Source organism: Macaca fascicularis, chromosome 5 (assembly GCF_037993035.2).
Source record: "Macaca fascicularis isolate 582-1 chromosome 5, T2T-MFA8v1.1".
NCBI lineage: Eukaryota > Metazoa > Chordata > Mammalia > Primates > Cercopithecidae > Macaca > Macaca fascicularis.
In genome coordinates this window covers 58,281,052-58,300,834 of record NC_088379.1, presented here as the reverse complement: position 1 = coordinate 58,300,834, position 19,783 = coordinate 58,281,052, and the positions used below count along the sequence as shown (strand labels likewise).

General features: G+C 37.6%; 1 protein-coding gene across 3 annotated transcripts in view; it reads right to left on the bottom strand.

Annotated features, from left to right (window-relative positions):
* The window catches only part of CDKL2 (cyclin dependent kinase like 2), a 53,970-nt gene that overhangs the window by 4,190 nt on the left and 29,997 nt on the right, over positions 1-19,783 (bottom strand). For all 3 annotated transcript variants that reach the window (XM_074039860.1, XM_045392485.3, XM_045392486.3), the window contains 7 exons: positions 19,182-19,270; positions 17,035-17,170; positions 15,892-16,193; positions 15,200-15,293; positions 10,786-10,909; positions 10,455-10,561; positions 804-892 (listed from right to left, as the gene is read on the bottom strand). In XM_074039860.1, coding sequence (XP_073895961.1) covers positions 827-892; positions 10,455-10,561; positions 10,786-10,909; positions 15,200-15,293; positions 15,892-16,193; positions 17,035-17,170; positions 19,182-19,270 — 918 coding nt within the window. In that variant the 3' untranslated portion in view covers positions 804-826. The remainder of the gene's footprint in view (positions 1-803; positions 893-10,454; positions 10,562-10,785; positions 10,910-15,199; positions 15,294-15,891; positions 16,194-17,034; positions 17,171-19,181; positions 19,271-19,783) is intronic.

Below are 19,783 nucleotides of genomic sequence, written 5' to 3'. Positions count from 1 at the left end.
GTTTTTTAACACTAAAAAAAGTTATATTTAAAAGGAAGTCAATAATTTGCTATAGCACTGATCTCTCTTTATTGGGAAAAATATTGCCAAGTATAGTCATGCACTATATAACAATGTTTAGGTCAACAATGGGCTGCATATACAATGGTAGTCCCATAGATTATCATGAAGCTGAAAATTCTTATTGCCTAGTGACATCATAGACATGATAACATCATAGTGCAATGCATTACCTTTTCTATGTTTTGATATATGAATACTTACCATTGTGTTACAATTGCTTACAGTATTCAGCACAGTAACATGCTATACAGGTTTGTAGCTGAGGAGCAACAGGCTGTACCATATAGCCTAGGAGTATAGTAGGTTACATCATCTAACTTTGTGTAAGTAGACTATGATGTTAGCATAACAGTGAAATCACCTAAGGATGCATCTTTCAGAACATTAAGCGAGGCATGACTATAATCAGTCTTGCTTTACAGGCCCACAGGGCAAATGACTGATAAGGGAGATAGGTATATATCTTTCTTGAGCACTTGTCACACTAAATTCACATTACTATATCCAATAAAATGCAGGAGATTAGTTTAAGAGCAAGAGATATATGCTCTATGAAAAGAGATTTCATCTCAGAGATAAATACTACTTCTCGTTTTCTAAGTGGCAAAACTTTCTCTATCAGAAGCTCTCATGGAATCAATCACTGGAGAAGGTTTCAGCTGAAAAATTGGTCTTCAGCAAGCCACAAAATAGTACCCGTGAAAGGCTGCACGGCTTTAAGTATGGGAAATCACACCTACCCAGTTCAGAACCAAAATGGTTCTCAGTGCTGGTGTTCCATTTGAGGCAAATCAGCCCCTGAATCATCGGACAGGGGAGGTCCTGATACCTGTAAATTAATAACAGAGCATCATAGGTTCTCAGTAATTGCAAAAGTTCCACTTCCCCAAAATTTCAATTCTATTTGTTCAAATATTAGATGTTTAGAATTAACTATTCATAGCTCAAGTTGCCTACATGGAAAAGAACGAAGTAAGGGGACATTATTCTTTTCCTGTTTTTTTAGTACCAAACATTACTGTTGAGTGGATGTTATTCTTTTATCTTAGTTTATGCTTATGTTAAAAGATAATTCTGATCTGCTATGGCAGTGTAAGCCCACTACAGCCCATCTCTTCTACTTATTACAAAAATACAAAAACAAAAACCTGTTGGAACCATCATATAAAGACTTTGAAGCAGCCCTTATAACTCTGCTACATGAAGTAAAGGAAAACATACTTGAAATGGATGAAGGGATAGGAATACTTAGCAGAGAAATAGACACTATAAAAGGGAGTCAAATGTATATTTTAGGACTAAAAAGTACAGTATCTGAAATTTTAAAATCTCACTGGATGTGCTTAATAGCAGAATGAAGATGATAAAGTAAAAAGTCAGAGAACTTGAGGATAGATGTATAGAAATGGCCCAACCTGAAGATTAGAAAGAAAAAAGTTTAGGAAAAAGTGAACAGTCTCAAGAACCTATGAGAAAATACTAAATGGTCTACCATACATATCATTAGACTCTCAGAAGGAGAGGTGAGAGATTATGGCAGAAAAAAAAAAAAAAACATTTCAAAAAACAATGACCAACAACTTCCCAAATCTGGTAAAATATGTAAGTTTACAGATTCAAAAAGGCTGTCAAACCCCAAATAGGATAAACTCAAAGAAAACTATGTCTAGATACATCATATTTAAGCTAATGAAAAGAAAAGATAAAAATTAAATCTTGAAAGCAACTAGAGGAAAATGAAACATTACGTATAGGGAAACAATTCAAATGCCTGAGAATTTCCCACCAGAAATTACAGAGATCATAAGACAGAAGAATCACATCTTTATAGTGCTGAGAGGAAAACAAAACAAAACAAACATGTCAACCCAAATTCTATTTCCAATAAAATATAATTCAAGAATTAAAGTAAAATAAAGTCATTCTCAAATGAAGAAAAACTAAGAACATTTGTTGTCATCAGACCTGCTCTGCAAGAAATGCTAACAGAAGTTTTTCAGGCTGAAGGAAAATAATACCAGAGGACAATTGGAATCTAGGGAAAAAGAGAGACCAACAGAAACGGTAAAGAGCTAGGTAAATATAAAAGATAACTTTTTTCTCATAAATTGTTAAAAATATTTATGACTGTTTAAAATAAAACATGTAATGTATTTGGGGTTCTGAAGACATATAAATGTAGTACATATGAAGTTCTAACATAAAGTGCAAACTGGGGAGAAGGGAATACGTTTGCAAGGTTCCTACTTCTTTTGTTGTTAATTATTTATCAAGAGAAATTATTTCTTAGACCACATATTCATGTTTCATAGTTCAGGAACACAGGTAAGTGACAAACTTCTAGGTAATTCAACCCAAAGAAATCCTTTGCATTCCAAAATCACTTTGTATTCTGAAAGATACCAGCCTTCCCCATCTTCCCCAAATCTTTCACGGAATCATAATTTCTGTAGAAATCTGCATATGTCTTCTTTCTTGCTTCAGCCACAGCAATCTTACAGATAGCTGCAACCCCCAGGGATACAATAAAGGTTCCAACAATATGAAATCACAGACATTTGGCCAGAAGATCACACAGCTGAGGTTTTGCCAAAGCGCTGGAAGCTATGGTAGTTACCGTCCTTCATAGGTATGTCAACCTCAGAACCAACGTCTTTCCTGGATGATGGAGAAATGGATGGGCAGTTCCTACTTTTTATTTCAAGGGGTACAATGTAGACTATGAAAAATTAGTGATGTATATTATAATTCCTTGAGCAATCACTAAAAAAATATATTAAAAGATATTGCTGAAAAAATACTAAAACTATTCAAAAACAAAAGAAAACTGGAAAGGAAAAACAGGAGCAAACAGAAAACAAATAATAAAAGATGGGACTAAATCCAAAAACATCAATTATCACATTAAATGTTAATGGTCTAAACATTCTGTGGTCAGCAGGATTGTAAAGCTATGCCCTTAAGATTTCTGTCCCTAGCTAGTTAATCAAACTAATTTCAGTACTGATATGAAGGGACTTTGTACATGGAATAAATACTACTAATTAGCTGTTAATTGTTACTAATTTGCTGTTAAATGTTACTAATTAGGATAGACTATCTTCATGGGCCCAGTGTAATCATATGAGCTCTTAGCATCAGAGTGAGTCAGAGATGAGGCAGAAGGAGTGGTCAGAGAGATTCAAGTGTAAGAGAGATTTGACCACTGTTGCTGGTTTTGAAGGCAGAGGAAGTGGGCCATGAGCCAAGGAATGCGGGTGGCATCTAGAAGCTGAGAACAAGCCCCAGCTGTTAGCCAACAAGGAAATAAGGACTTCTGCCCTACAACCATATGGAACTAAATTAGCCCAACCACCTAAGTGAGCCTGGAAATGGTTTCTCCCCTAATGCCTCCAGAAAATAATGCAGCCCTGCAGACACCTTGATTTCCACCTGTGAGACTCATGCAGAGAAGCAGCTGTGCCCAAGCTTCTGACTCAGAAACTGAGATAATAAATGGATATTAATTTAGTGTGTTAAGTAGTCCCCCCCATTCGTGAGGGATATGTTCCAAGGCCCCCAGCAGATGCCTGAAACCTCAGATAGTACCAAGCCCTAAATATATAGTATTGTATTTCTTTTTTAATCTGAAAGCCTAGACAGCTACTAAGCAATAAAAGGGTAGGTAGCATATGTATACAGCATGGATACATGGGACAATGGGATGATTCATGTCCCAAGCAGAACAGAGCTGGACAGCTCGAGATTTCATCAGGCTATTCAAAATGGCGTGCAATTTAAAACTTAAGAGCAGTTTATTTCTGGAACTTTCCACTAACATTTTCAGACCACAGTTGACCACAGGTAACTGAAAATGCAGAAAGCAAAACTATAGATAAGGGGGGACTACCATATCTCTAAGGTAGCTGAAATAATAAATGAATACACATTCCAATTAAAAGGCAAAGACTGACACAATGTATACAAAGGAAAGATCCTACTTATATGCTGTCTGTGAAAGAAACACTTTAAATATAAATATAAAAATCAGATAGGGTGAAAGTAAATGAAATCAACAAGATTTACTATGCAAACATACGTATAAGAAGTTTGGAATGGCTATTTTAGTATCAGATAAAACAGAATTCAAAGCACAGACCACTACCAGAGATAAAGAGAGGCATTTCATAATGAGAAAAGGGACAATGTATCAGAAAGACAAAACAATTATGTGCAAATACCTAATAACAGAGATTTAAAATACATAAAGCAGCCAGGCATGGTGGCTCACTCTTGTAATCCCAGCTACTCAGGAGGCTCAGGAGGATGTCAGGAGTTTGAACAACACAGCAAGGCCAGCCAAAACAACAGAGCAAGACCTCATCTCTCAGAACAAAAAAGAAAAACATTAGCTGGGTGTGGTGAGCTGTGCCTATAGTCTTAGTTACTCAGGAGGCTGATGGGGGAAGATCGCTTGAGCCTAGGAATTCAAGGTTGCAGTGAGCTATGATCATGCCACTGCACTCCAGCCTGGGCAACATAGTGAGACCCCATTTCTAAAAAAAAAAAATAATAAAATAATAAAATACATGAAGCAAAAATAAATAGATATAGGCCAGGTATGGTGGCTCATGCCTATAATCCCAGCACTCTGGGAGGCCGAGGCACGTGGATCACTTGAGTTCAGGAGGTCAAGATCAGCCTGAGCAACAAAGCAAGACTCTCTCTTGAAATAAATAAATTAATGTAATTAAATTAAATCAAACAGATATAAGAGATAAATAGGTAATTCTACAACATAATAAAAGATTTTAACAGCACTCTTTCAAGAACTGATAGACCTAAACAAAAAAAATTAAGAGCATAGATGATCTAAAGAATACTGTACTATTAACCACCTTGATCTAGTTTCACATTTATAGAACAATTAATCCAACAACAAAGAATATACATTTTTTTCAAGGGAACCAAGTCAATCAGCAAGATAGACTGTAGACCATAAAACATGTCTCATTGAGTCTAAAAAAATCAAGATCACACTGAGTGTATTCTCTGACCACAATGGAATTAAATTACAAATTAGTAAGAAGACATCTAGGGAAACCTCAAATACCTGGCTATTAAACAACATTTCTAAATAATTCATAGGTCAGAGAAGAAATTACAAGGGATATTAGAAAACGTATGGACTAACCTTTTTTGTTGTTGTTGTTGTTTTTTGAGGCGGAGTCTAGCTCTGTCCCCCAGGCTGGAGTGCAGTGGCGCGATCTTGGCTCACTGCAAGCTCTGCCTCCCGGGTTCACACCATTCTCCTGCCTCAGCCTCCTGAGTAGCTGGGACTACAGGCGCCCGCCACCACGCCCGGCTAATTTTTTTGTATTTTTAGTAGAAACGGGGTTTCACCGTGTTAGCCAGGATGGTCTTGATATCCTGACCTCGTGATTCACTCGCCTTGGTCTCCCAAAGTGCTGGGATTACAGGCGTGAGCCACTGCACCCAGCCTGGACTAACCTTAATGTTAAAACATGACAAAGATATCTTTTTTTAAAAAAAAGGAAATTATAGTAGCAGTAATAGGAGGTTAGATATATACAAAATAATTAATCAAATAAGTAAATATATTAAATTATACATAGAATAACATACAGCTAATTTTCTCACTCTCAAAGAGGAGAGTAAACTAGACCAAACTCTGTGATGTTGGATTCGAATTAAAGGAATCTTTGTAGATTTCAATAAGCATAGAAATGAAAATACAACATATCAAAAGCTGTGGGATGAAGGTAAAACAGTGCTTAGAGGAAAATGTGTAGCTTTACATGTTTACATTACACACACAAAAATCTAAGTGACCAAGTGATGAGTTACCTTAAGAACCTAGAAAAATTGAGCAGAATAAACCCAAAAAGGGAAAAACTAAGAGGAGACATCAATAAAAATAGGGAACCGACAGATAACAGAGGAAATTAACAATGCCAAAGGCTTGATTTTGTTGAAAAACACAACAAAATTGACAAACTCCTAACTATACTGATCAAGAAAAAGAAAGTGAACATAATAAAGTAAAAATAAATAAGGAATAATCATCACAGTCCTTACAGATATTAAAAGGACAATAAGAGGTTAGGTGCAATGGCTCACGCCTGTAATCCCAGCACTTTGGGAGGTTGAGGTGGATGTATCACTGGAAGTTAGAAGTTTGAGACCAGCCTGGCCAACATGGTGAAACCCCGTCTCTACTAAAAATACAAAAATTAGCCAAGTGTAGTGGCTCACGCCTGTAATCCCAGTAACTCAGGAGGCTGAGGCAGGAGAATCGCTTAATCCTGGGAGGTAGAGGTTGCAGTGAGTTGAGATTGTGCCACTGTACTCTAGCCTGGGTGACAGAGCAAGATTCCATCTCAAAAACAAAAACAAAACAGAAGGACAATAAGAGAATACTATGAACAACATCATGCCAACAAATTTTAAAAATTGTATGACATGAACAAAAGTATTAAAAAATACAACCTACCAAAAGAGACACAAGAAGAAACAGAAAATCTGAATAGCACTGTATTTTTTAAAGAAATTGAAATCAGGCTGGGCACGGTGGCTCACACCTGTAATCCCAGCACCTTGGGAGGCCGAGGCAGGCAGATTCCCTGAGGTCGGGAGTTCGAGACCAGCCTGACCAACATGGAGAAACCCCTTCTCTACTAAAAATACAAAATTAGCCGGGCGTGGTGGCACTTGCCTGTAATCCCAGCTACTCGGGAGGCTGAGGCAGGAGAATTGCTTGAACCCAGGAGGTGGAGGTTGCGGTGAGCCAAGATCGCACCATTGCACTCCAGCCTAGGCAACAAGAGCCAAACTCCGTCTCAAAAAAAAAAAAAATTAGGCCGGGCGCGGTGGCTCACGCCTGTAATCCTAGCACTTTGGGAGGCCGAGGCGGGCGGATCACAAGGTCAGGAGATCGAGACCACGGTGAAACCCCGTCTCTACTAAAAATACAAAAAAAAAATAGCCGGGCGCGGTGGCGGTCCCAGCTACTCAGGAGGCTGAGGCAGGAGAATGGCGTGAACCCGGGAGGCGGAGCTTGCAGTGAGCTGAGATCGCGCCACTACACTCCAACCTGGGCGACACTGCACTCCAACCTGGGCGACAGAGCCAGACTCCGTCTCAAAAAAAAAAAAAATTATCCAAAACTTTCCCCAAAATAAAGCTCTTGGGACAGATGGCTTCATCAGAGAATTCTATTAATCATTCAAGGAACAAATAACACCAACTTATTAAACCTTTTCAGGAAATAAAGAGAGACCACTTCTCAACTTGTTTTATGCAGCTAACAAAATCTCAATGTTAAAACATGACAAATATATCTTTTTTAAAAAAGGGAAATCACAGTAGCAGTTACAGGAGGTTACATATATATAAAATAATCAATCAAATAAGTACATATATTAAATTATACATGGAATAACATACAGCTAAATTTCTCACTGTTAAAGAAGAGAACAGTAAACTAGACCAAACTCTAGGTGTTGGATTACAATTAGGGGTATCTTTGTAGATTTCAGTAACCATAGGTAGAAATAGAAATAAACTCATAGTAAATGTGTATGTACCTAGGTCTATGTACCTAGCTCTGTCCACTAAGAGGGCCTTGGAACAATGACTCCCCCAAATCAATGAACACACCTAGAGCCCAGATCTTAATTTCTAAATATGATTTTCTACTAAAGGAAACTAGGGATCCTTAGAGAAGTGGCTGATTCCAGGTTGGTACAAATCAATCTGCATTATCTGTTGCACCAGATAGCAAAGAATTCCTCAAAGAATAATGAGGATATGTCAAAAGGAGACAGAAGCTACCTGGAAGGGGATCCCACTAGAAAAACTGGACTAGTTTGAACATCAAAATAAATAATGACTCAACAATGTGAAAACGAACAACCATTAAAAATGGGCAAAAGATTTGAGCAGATATTTCATCAAAGAAGATATACAGAAGATATACAAATGACAAAAGATTCTCAACATCTTTGTCATTAGGGAAATACAGATTAAAACCACAGTGAGATGCCACTTTACACCTATTAGAATGGCTAAAATTAAACTGACAATACCAAGTATTGGTGAGGATAAGGCACAACTGAAATTATTATGCATTGCTGGTTGAAATACAAAATGATGTAGTCATTTTGGAAAAATTTGATAGTTTCTTATAAAGTTAAACATATACTTACCAAATGACCCAGCAAATCCATTTTCAGGTATTTACCAACTAAATGTGAAACTATATATTCACACACAAAAAACACATTTACAAATGTTTATATAACACTTCACGTTTAATTGTCAAAAACTGCAAACAACTCCACTGTCCCTCAGCTGGAAAATGGATAGATAAACAGACTCCACCTCTAAAAAAAAATTGTATTACTGGGCGTGGTGGCCTGCACCTGTAGTCCCAGCTCCTTGGAAGACCGAGGTGGAAAGATGGCTTAAGCCCAGGAGTTCAAGGCTGCAGTGAGCTATGAGCATGCCACTGCACTACAGCCTGGGCAACAGAGCAAGACCACATGTCCAAAAAAAAAAAAAAGAGGCCAGGTACAGTGGCTCATAGCCAGGTGTGTTAGTGCACGCCTGTAGTCCCAGCTACTCAAGAAGCTGAGATGGGAAGATCGCTTAAACTCAGGGAATCAAGGATGCAGTAAGCCATGATGGTGCCACTGCACTCCAGCCTGGATGACACAGCAAAATTCTGTCTCAGAAAAAAAAAGAAGTAAAGAACTATATAAGAAATGTATTGATACTCTATGGTTCCTAAATGTGGAATCTGTGACAGTGATTAGTCTTCATGTGACAGAAATTTGTTCAGTTTTAATTAAATGGTGCTATAGAAATTGTCGGCAAGAGATAAGGCAAAGCAATCACAGCAATAAATCCTTTCCTCAGCATCTCTAGATAATTTATTATCCTCAGTAACACTACTCCTTTGTAGAGCTCTGCAGAACTATTAAAGAGTTAACAGGGAGGCCGGGGGCAATGCCTCACACCTATAATCCCAGCACTTTGGGAGGCCGAGGCAGGTGGATCACTTGAGGTCAGGAGTTCAAGACCAGCCTGGCCAACATGGTGAAACGCTGCCTCTACTAAAAATACAAAAATTAGCCGCGCACCTGTAATCCCAGCTGCTCAGGAGGCTGAGGCACATGAATCACTTGAACCTGGGAGGCAAAGGTTGCAGTGAGCTGAGATTGCACCACTGCACTCTAGCCTGGGTGACAGAGTGAGACTCTGTCTCAAAAAATAAAAATAAAAAAAGAGTTCACAGTGGAAAAAGCATCACCATGGATAAGGAACAACATACAGGAACTCTCTATGAAATGGAAATGTGTTAATAATGAGGATGGAAAAATAATTCTAAAACAACAGTTGTCTAGCTTCAAGCAGAGGTGAAAAATCTGTCTGAAGCAGTAAAAGGAAAGTACAATGTCCATAGCCAAAGTTTGTAGCTAGTTATGGTTGGCTCAGGAGATTTAAGTTTGTCAATTTTTTCAGTGTAAAAATGACTGATATGGCTGTTGATATAAAAGTAATAGAAACACATATATTCTGAAAAGTTAAGAGCAATGATAGAAAAAAATGACTATATGGAATAGCAAATCTTTAACATGGATAAAATGGATTGTGTTGGGGAAAATATGTCAAATAGATCATCTATTTTGAAAGAATAAAAACAATTCCAGAGTTTCTCTCTTTGAAAGGTAGGGTGTTTATAACTTTGGAGTTAATGTAGTGAAATACTACGAACTATAAAATAAATAAATAAATAAACCCAGTAGTTAACTAAAACTGTAGCTAGGCTGCATACCCAGACACACACATTTTTAACCTATAAAAAATGGATTACTGGCCAGTAGCCATAGCTCACGTCTGTAATTCTAACACTTTGGGAGGCTAAAACAGAAGGATCACTTGAGGCCAGGAGTTTTGAGACCAGCCCAGGCAACATAGCAAAGCCTCATCTCTACAAAAAATTTAAAAATTAGCTGGATATGGTGGTGCATGCCTGTAATCTCAGCTATATGGGAGGCTGAAGTAGTTGGATTGCTTAAGCTCAAGAGTTTGAGGCTGCAGTGAGCTAGGATCATGTTACTGCACTCTAGCCTGGGCACCAGAACACAACCATGTCGCTAAAAAAAAAAAAAAAAAAGTATTATGGCAAGTTAGGAAACATTTATGTAAATATATATGTAACAAAGGTACTAAGTGCGATGAATCAAACAAACTTTAGCAAGCAAAATGTTATAGATCCCACCAATAAACCTGCACAATTCTTAAGAGCAAACTCTCCCTAAAATACTTTACTAGTAAGTATGAGAGAGACCTGAGTTCTGTCCATCCTATAAAGAGTATTTCTGTACCTGATGTAATGTAATACTGGGGGTGTGCAGGTCAATAGCGGCCAGAGAAGGAATTCGAGATTCTGAAAGAATTTTGCTCTCTTTCTTTGTTAGCCTGGAATTTCGAGCTAGATAAAAATGACCATAAACACAGTGAAAATATTAGACATTTTGTTAGTTTTTAGTTTTTGACATTCTCTACTTGTTACTCAGTATGTACTTATTAAAATAGGTATTTACATACTTAAATATGTAAAGTTACTATGAATTTTTATTTTTAAATTCTGTTTATTTAACATACATTTTAAATACTCTAAACAGACTATACAAAGTAAAAGCATTATCAACATACCTGTGCCTTCCAATGCTCTTAGTTCAGGGAGATGATTATAGTTTAGTTCAGGCAAATGGACATCTGTCCTGGAGTACTCCCTTCTTTTCTTACTTGCCCGAAAGAGGCTTTTTTCACTAGAGACCTAATATCATCAATATAGTCAACAAAAAAGAATTAGTTTCAAGGTTAGCTAGGCTTTCCTTCTTTTGTAACTCCTATGCTCATATCCTAAAATTTGTGAAATTGAAGGTCTATAATTAACACATTGAAGGACATTAATAATAGAAAAAAATTTCATCCAATTATTTCAAATGTCTTCCTCATTAAATTCATTAAAATTGCTAACAAGTAGATAACTTGATTGCTATGAGTTTCTCCTTCTCCCTTTGCCAATTATCAGTGTGTAAATTCCAGCAAGTAGTAAAAGGTTAAAAGATGGGCATTGATGCCCTGGTTCTTCAGGTCAGCAAGGTCGGGCCTTACAACACTTCCTAGGCTTTTCAGCAAATAGTTGCTGTTGTCTTCATAAATTTTGAACAGTTTATCTTCACATGTATATCACATCTCCCCCTAGCTTATTTTTCACTTTCCCAATATAATTTTGTTATTCATTTTTCTATATTTGTCCTTGTCTTGCTCCTCAGAGTAAGAATATAATACTATCCTCCTAGGAATACAATTTATTAAGTAAAGTATTATAACTTCAATTATTTTCCTAATCTTTCTTAGTACTATTATTTCACAGTTGATAAAGTCAGAAAAAAATAGTGAGGAATAGCAGCAGCACTTCAATTCTGCATCCTTATGAATTTGACACTTTTCCAATATTTTTCATTCGAGAATCACAGAAACCCTGTATTCATATGTATGTATAATGAACTACATACACACAAGCATATGTATAATGACATTAAGTTATTGAGGTTCCTTGATGCCTCAAACTTAATATTCTGTGAGTTATGCCATTCTGGCTGCCAGAAATTCTTCACGAGTCCTGCAGTGAGCTTTTGCGTTTCTTTCTTTTAGATGTTTCTGCTTACTCTTTTCCAAGCGCTAAGGCTATTGGTTCAAGTTGGCTATAAAATAAAATAGTTCAAGAAAACTACATGCAAGTACAAAAAATAAAATTTAAAAATGACTTTAAACTACCAGATTAAGACATTCAAAGTGTGAAAATAAAACACATTATCAGTATTTATAATAATATATTTATTCACACATCAGAATGGAGGCATAAAACATGGGAGAGAGGTACTGATCTTTAACATACCAGTTGAAGACAGTCTAGGCTTAGCTCTGCTTGCATTAATTTTCATTAAGGAAAGACTCCACTGGGTCTTCGCCCTCCTAATCTTCACCTCCTTTCTTGATTACCTCTTCCAAAGAAGAATAAATCAGATCTAACATTATCAGCCAGCATTGATTATGCAATACCTGAAAGCAGGTTGATATCAGTTCTGGCAAAATGGTATTAAACCAGCTATTTTGAAAAGCCTTCCTGATTAAAATAATCTTCCAAAGCAAATCAGGATTTTAAAACACAAATATCCACAAAGAAACCAAAAAAGAAAGTATTATAAGCACAGAAATTATAAACTAAGAATAATTAAAAGAAAAATAAATACAATGTCCAAATCATGAGAGAGATGAAAAGGCTGTATTTTCCAGCACTGAAGATAGTGAGAGAAGTAGAGAAAGGAAATTTGTCACACACACACACACACACACACACATACTCCTTTGGGAATACATCCATACCTCCCTTTGTTGTGAAAAGCATTCATTCATTCAGTGTGGAGTCTTTCCTTAATGAAAATTAATGCAAGCAGAGCTAAGCCTAGATTTCCTTCAACTTGTAGGTTGTAGGTCAGTACCTCTCTCCCATGTTTTATGCCCCCATTCTAAGGTGTGAATAAATGTATTATTATAAATACTTATTATGTGTTTTATTTTCAGTCTTTGAATATGTTAACCTGGTAGTTTGAACTCATTTTTAAATTTTAGGCCAGGCATGGTGGCTCACACCTGTAATCCCAGCACTTTGGGAGGCCAAGGTGGGCAGATCACCTGAGGTCAAGAGTTTGAGACCAGCCTGGCCAACATGGAGAAACCTCGCCTCTACTAAAAATACAAAAATTAGCTGGGTGTGGTGGTGGGTGCCTGTAATCCCAGTTACTCAGGAGGCTGAGGCAGGAGAATCGCTCAAATCAGGGAGGCGGAGGTTGCAGTGAGCTGAGATCATGCCACTGCACTCCAGCCTGGGCAACACAGTGAGATTCTGTCTCGAAAAACATATAATATATATATATATTTGTACTTGCATAGGAAGGAAAAGTACAGTGAGGAAAACAAAAGCACAAATCTCTGCCTTGGAAGCTTACATTCTAGTCGGGGGAGACAGACAATATATAAATAAGAGTATATAGATGATGCCAGGTAAATGCAATGGAAAAAAATAAGCAAGGAGAAGGCATCGAACATAAAGGGAAGCATAATGAGTTACAAGACTTCACAATAAGGTTTCATGTGAACTAAGGAAGAGAAAAAGTAAATCCATTGGATTATCTGGGGGAAGGATATTCTAAAGCAAAAGAAATAGCAAGTGCAAAAGCCCAAAGGTGGGAGTATGTCTGACCATGTTCCAGGAATAACAAGGAAATCAGTGTGGTAGAACAGATTGATGGAGAAAGAGTAGGTGGGGATGGGATAGAGGGCTGGGTGGAGTCAATCATGCAGGCACTTATAGACCCTGTAAGGACTTTGGCCTTTCCTCAGAGATAAGAAGCTAATGGAGTATGTTGAGCAGAAGAATGATGAGGGTTTCACATAACTTTAAAAGAGAAACATTCTGGATGCCATGCCGAGAATAATAATGCTCCTTTCTGTGCTATCTCTAAATACAATATCATACTATGCTTTAATTTGCTGATCCTCTAGATCATGAAGTCCTTGAAAAGAAAGATTTATTTATTTCCAGTGTCTCACACATAATAAATGATTGATAAATATTTATTATATAAATAAATAGAATCGTTTCTTTCTTTTTCTTTTTTTTTTTTTTTTTTTTTTGGTGAGACAGGATCTTGGTCTGTTACCTAGGCTGAGGTGCTGGGGCACAATCACAGCCACAGTTTACCACTGTATCCTCAACTTTCCAGGTCCACCCATCTTAGCCTCCCAAGTAGCTAGGACTACAGTCATGTGCCACCATACCCAGCTAATTTTTTAAAAAAAATTTTTGTAGAGACAGGATCTTGCCATGTTGCTCAAGCTTGTCTCAAACTCCTGGGCTCAAACTATCCTCCCGCCTCAGCCTCCCAAAGTGCTGGGATTGTAGATGTGTGCTACCATCTCCGGCCAATAGAATACAGCCACCAAAAATCTGTTGTGGGTGAGATAAGACAATTTATATTCTCATCTACTCTAAAAAAGAACTGATCAGCAATCATCAAGGTGAGAAAATTTACTATGTTACTAAAGAAAAAATAAAACAAGCCAGGCACAGATGGCTCATGCCTGTAATACCAGCACTTTGGGAGACCAAGGCAAGGTGGATCACGAGGTCAGGAGTTCGAGACCAGCCTGGCCAAGATGGTGAAACCCTGTCTCTACTAAAAATACAAAAATTAGCCAGGAGTGGTGGCAGGCACCTGTAATCCCAGCTACTCAAGGGGCTGAGGCAGGAGAATTGCTTAAACCAAGGAGGTGGAGGTTACAGTGAGCCAAGATCACGCCACTGCATTGTAGTCTGAGCGACAGAGCAAGTCTCCGTGGAAAAAAGGAAGAAAGGAAAAGAAGGAAGGAAGGGAGGGAGGGAAGGAGGCAGGGAGGGTAGGAGGGAGGGAGGGAGGGAAGGAGGGAAGGAAGGAAGGAAGGAAGGAAGGAAGGAAGGAAGGAAGGAAGGAAGGAAGGGAGTTTTCAGACTTATAAAACTTATTTAAACTTTCAGAATTTCACGTTTATGGCTATGACGGGTTGAGATAATATATGCACAATTAAGGTTTCACTTTATGTGTATCCAAATAAAATTCTCAGTTCTTCACTATCATATTTACTTTTAATAAAAGTCTAGGCCGGGCGCGGTGGCTCACGCCTGTAATCCCAGCACTTTGGGAGGCCGAGGCGGGCGGATCACAAGGTCAGGAGATCGAGACCACGGTGAAACCCCGTCTCTACTAAAAATACAAAAAATTAGCCGGGCGCGGTTGTGGGCGCCTGTAGTCCCAGCTACTCGGGAGGCTGAGGCAGGAGAATGGCGTGAACCCGGGAGGCGGAGCTTGCAGTGAGCCGAGATCGCGCCACTGCACTCCAGCCTGGGCGACAGAGCGAGACTCCATCTCAAAAAAAAAAAATAATAAAATAAAATAAAATAAAATAAAAGTCTAGAGCTGACTGGTGTTTGCTCTTCTACTACTGAGAACTGCTTACTTACTAATGTGGTCACATTAATGTTATAAATGCCTGATGGGGAATGTCTGTTCGGTTTAACAAATGGAATAGAACACTTCTTAGTTTTCTCATCCACTCTGTAACAAAAAAAAAAAAAAAAAATGTTTTTAGGTTAGAACCAGCAATAATTATTTTTTCAAGCACAAAACCAAATGACACAGCACCAACTAGCAAGCAGTTTAACCAGAATGTAATATCTATTCTCAAATATACAATGCGCATAAATCTGGTGAAACATTCTATTCTTTAACACTACCCTCATGCCTCCCACCAGCCCCCAAGTCCTACCAAATACATTACCCTCCTTTCAGCAAAATTCCCAAATAGAGCTTCCTTATACTACTATAGGCTCACAGTCACACCATGCAGCAGCAACCACCCCAAAATTCTCTTTTACTATGACAACCTGCTTTCACATTATTAGAGTATATAGCTGTAGATTCTCTTCACCTTAAGGAATAAAACCCTACTTTCTCAGGACTTAGGTGAATTGTTTTGATCAAACGCTAGTAATTTTCATCACACAGCCAAAAAGTCTTTTGAAACAACTACCTGACAAGAATGAATAGCATCCAGAATTCTGAGAATAAAAACAATGTGGATGAATTGACAAACCCTTGCAATTTGCAAATATATCCTTAAACAATTTTTTGGTCTTATTTTGCTAATTCATACCTGTAACTCTGAATTGGTAGAGTCGCAGTTCCCATTCCAGAATTAATACCGGGAGCAACTGCAGAAAGATTGTGCATAAGCGGGGGAATTGCCACGCCTGGATTCCTTGTGTGGTCCACACTGACATTGCTGCAGTCTTTGAGGCTTGTTGAAGGCACTATTTTGATGTGGCTTGTCCTACTGTCATGGAGACAGCTGGCATTTGAAGCTCTATTGCCTTTTTCAGCTTTTTCTCCATCAATTTTTGAGCCTTTTATTTTAAATAGTTTACAATCCTTAATTTTGGGATCAGCATTGGTATCCTGATCATTAATAAAAATATTAATAAGGTTAATGATCTGAAGAGAACGAAAATTCACCTCTTCTTATAAAGTACTTGTCAACTAGAGCAGAATATCATAAGTATCACCTTTTTCAACCTGTTTTCTTTATTCTACCTAAGGGATTAAAATTAAAGCCAGATTCTTATTCAGATAGTTATTGGGAAAATACGAAAAGAATGGAAATGCAATTCACACAGCTCGCTCAGACATACACACACACACATACACACACATCAGTGGAAAAACTCATGGAAGAGGAATCAAGAATGCCACTTTTGTTCTTACATATTCAGAGTCAGGGAACACAAAACTGGTAACTCTTTCTTCTTTTGCTGTACTTCATATGAGTGTATTGGTGGTGGATTTGAATTACCTTATCAAGAACAGATCCTGGATGATTTACTAGGAAAAGCGCACCTAAGTTAAGTATCCAAATCTCACTTTTCAAATGCTTTACTTTATATAAATTTCTACAAACAATATTTTTCACTCATATCCTTTAAGAAAGATAAGTGGGGTGAAGGTTGTTTGTTCCACGTGTCTGTGCGTGTATGTGTGCATGAAAACACATGTCTAGATGTTCTTGGATGAATGTGATTTAAGCACTGTTACACAGTCTGGCACCTAACAGGTACTCAAAACATGATATGTTAAGTTTTCTAAACAGGTAATATCTATTGAGAAGATATATTTTTGCAACTAAACTAAAAGTTAACAATATACTCACTGCTCAGAAAACTTTTTTCAAAATTATCATTTTTCTCAACAAATTTTAAAAAATAAGTATATTAAATTAAAAATGTGAAACATGAACATTTACCTGTACCACAAGTGTTTTTCTTTCTTCACCTAAGGAATCATCTTTTTCTTTTTCCTTCTTTCTGTTTTGGGATTTTTTAGATAAAGAAATATTTCTGGCATCTTTCTGTACTTTTAACTGTAGTTCTTGGGAAAACCTACATAAAAATATAATAAAATTGTAAGACATGGATAAACCTACAAAAAAAAAATTGACTATCAAGATATTTATTTTTTTTAAACTGAATGTTAAACTAGTCTATGTTATTAAAAATGAGAAAAATCCTGGCCTAGATCAGCAGTTTGGAAAGGGTGGTGTGTAGATCTTTGGGGATCCCTAAGAACCTTCACAAGGTTCACAAAGTCAATGCTATTATTTTAACATAAAGATGTTTGTCTTTCTTACCACATTAACACGAAAGCAGTGGTGGATAAACCTGCTGACACCTTACCAAGAATCAAAGCAGCAAAACCAAAATGTACTAGCAGTCATTACTTTCTTGATAGCCACACATTCTCAGTGGCCTTTTTTTTTTTTTTAAAGGCAGTCTTGCTTAAGAATGTCTCTGATGAAGCAGCAAAAAGGTATTAACTTAGTTAAAGCCAAACTCTTAAAAGCATCCTTTTTTTATCGTCTGTGTGACAAAATGATAATATACATAAAGCACCTCTGCTACAAACCAAAATACTATGGTTGTCTTAAGAAAAATGCTTGCGTAATTATTTGTGATACAAATAGATACTAAACTAGATATTTTTACTTGAAACACTGACAGAAAAACTATGAATATTAAGACTTCGGTTCTATGTGAAACATTTTCTTTTAACAAATAAAGTGATCTTGTCACTTCAAGGAAAACTGAACTTACTGTGTCAATGATAAAATTCAAAATTGTATGCAAAAATTACAATTCTGTTAAACTTGTATCCACTACTGTGAGCTTAGCAGCTTCCCAAAACTCACAAACTTTTATGAGATAGAATGTAATTTTTGATGCTGTACAAGAAATAAGTCAATATTTTTAAGATCTGTATAACTCAGCAAACTAATATTTTCCAAATCACTAAAGCATGATATTACAAAAGCATGCATGGGTAAAAGATTCATTAAAAAGGAAGGACAGACCAATGGATTTTAATTTAACAAAGGAAGAAAAACTCAATGATATGGTTTCAGATTCCACAATGCAACCAGCCTTTAAGAAACTACCACTGGGCCGGACACAGTGGCTCACACCTGTAATCCCAGCACTTTGGGAGGCCCAGGCGGACAGATCACCTGAGGTCAGGAGTTTTGAGACCAGCCTGACCAACATGGAGAAACCCCATCTCTACTAAAAATACAAAATTAGCCGGCTGTGGTGGCACATGCTAGTAATCCCAGCTACTCGGGAGGCTGAGGCAAGAGAATCACTTGAACCCAGGAGGTAGAGGTTGCAGTGAGCCAAGATCGCACCAGTGCACTCCAGCCTGGGCAACAAGAGCGAAACTCCATCTCAAAAAAAAAAAAAAAAGACACTACAACTGTCAAGTTTTGCTATGGTATCAGAGTTTTGGTATAGAATCAAAGCATGCCCACTATTATCTACTTACGTGAGTCCAGAGTTTCTTCATATACTTCCACAAAAACAACATATCACAACTAATTGAATACAGAAGCAATTAGGAAGACCTAGCTATCTTTTATTAAGCTACACGTTACTGCCACTCATCTCACTATTCTGTGTTTTGTCAGCTTCACTGTGTCTCCAACACATCAGCAGTGTCAGCAGTATCAAAGCACTTGGTGTGATATGAGTTTGGCAGCAACAGAAGATGGCACTTTTATAACTACATCAGCATCTAAGATGATGGCATCACACAGTTGGTAGCAACATAGAAATCAATGACCTAACTGGTAGATGTCACCACAGGGAGACAGAAAGAAGAGCTTAAAGTGACTGCTTCATGAAAACCAAGAGCACTAATTTAGTAAATGTAGGAGACCACCCCTAGGAACTGCATTATTGCTAAGGGAATATGGGGGTAGGGTGGTAGATATCTGAGATCCTGCAAAGTAGGTGGGAACAGAAATAAGAGAAGTGCTATTGTGGAAGACTGTGACTATTGTGGAAGACTTACTTTAACCCTAGGTTGGTATGGCCTGAAAAACATGGGTAAGTACTATACCTCTCAGCAAATCCATCCATTTGAAAGAAATCATGGTGTAGGAGCTCAGAACAGAAGGGTCTTTTGTCAGGGTCAATATGTAAGCATTTCTGAAAAATTAAGAACATCTAGAGTTCATATCAAAGAAAAACTACCTACATTTAAATTTATAAATATGAAAAAAATTCCTCTTTATAGTCAATGATTTTTTTCTTTTTTTTTTAAGACAGGGTCTCACTCTGTCACCCAGGCTGGTGTGATCGCTACTCAACCGCAGCCATGACCTCTCTAGGCTCAGATGATCCTTCCACCTCAGTCTCCTGAGTAGCTGGAACCACAGGTATGCACCACCACACCCAGCTAATTTTTGTATTTTTTGTAGAGACAGGGTTTTGCCATGTTGCCCAAGCTGGTCTCAAACTCCTGGGCTCAAGCTATCCACCCTCCTCAGCTTCCCAAAATGCTGGGATTACCAGCACAATCCACCACACTTGCACACCAATGTACTTTATGCATCTATAATCAAGGATAAAGAACAAAGCACAAATCTAGACAATGACCATCAATGGTTGCTAGTATCACAAAAAGACCACCAAACATTCAGTGTCTCTATATGGAAATAC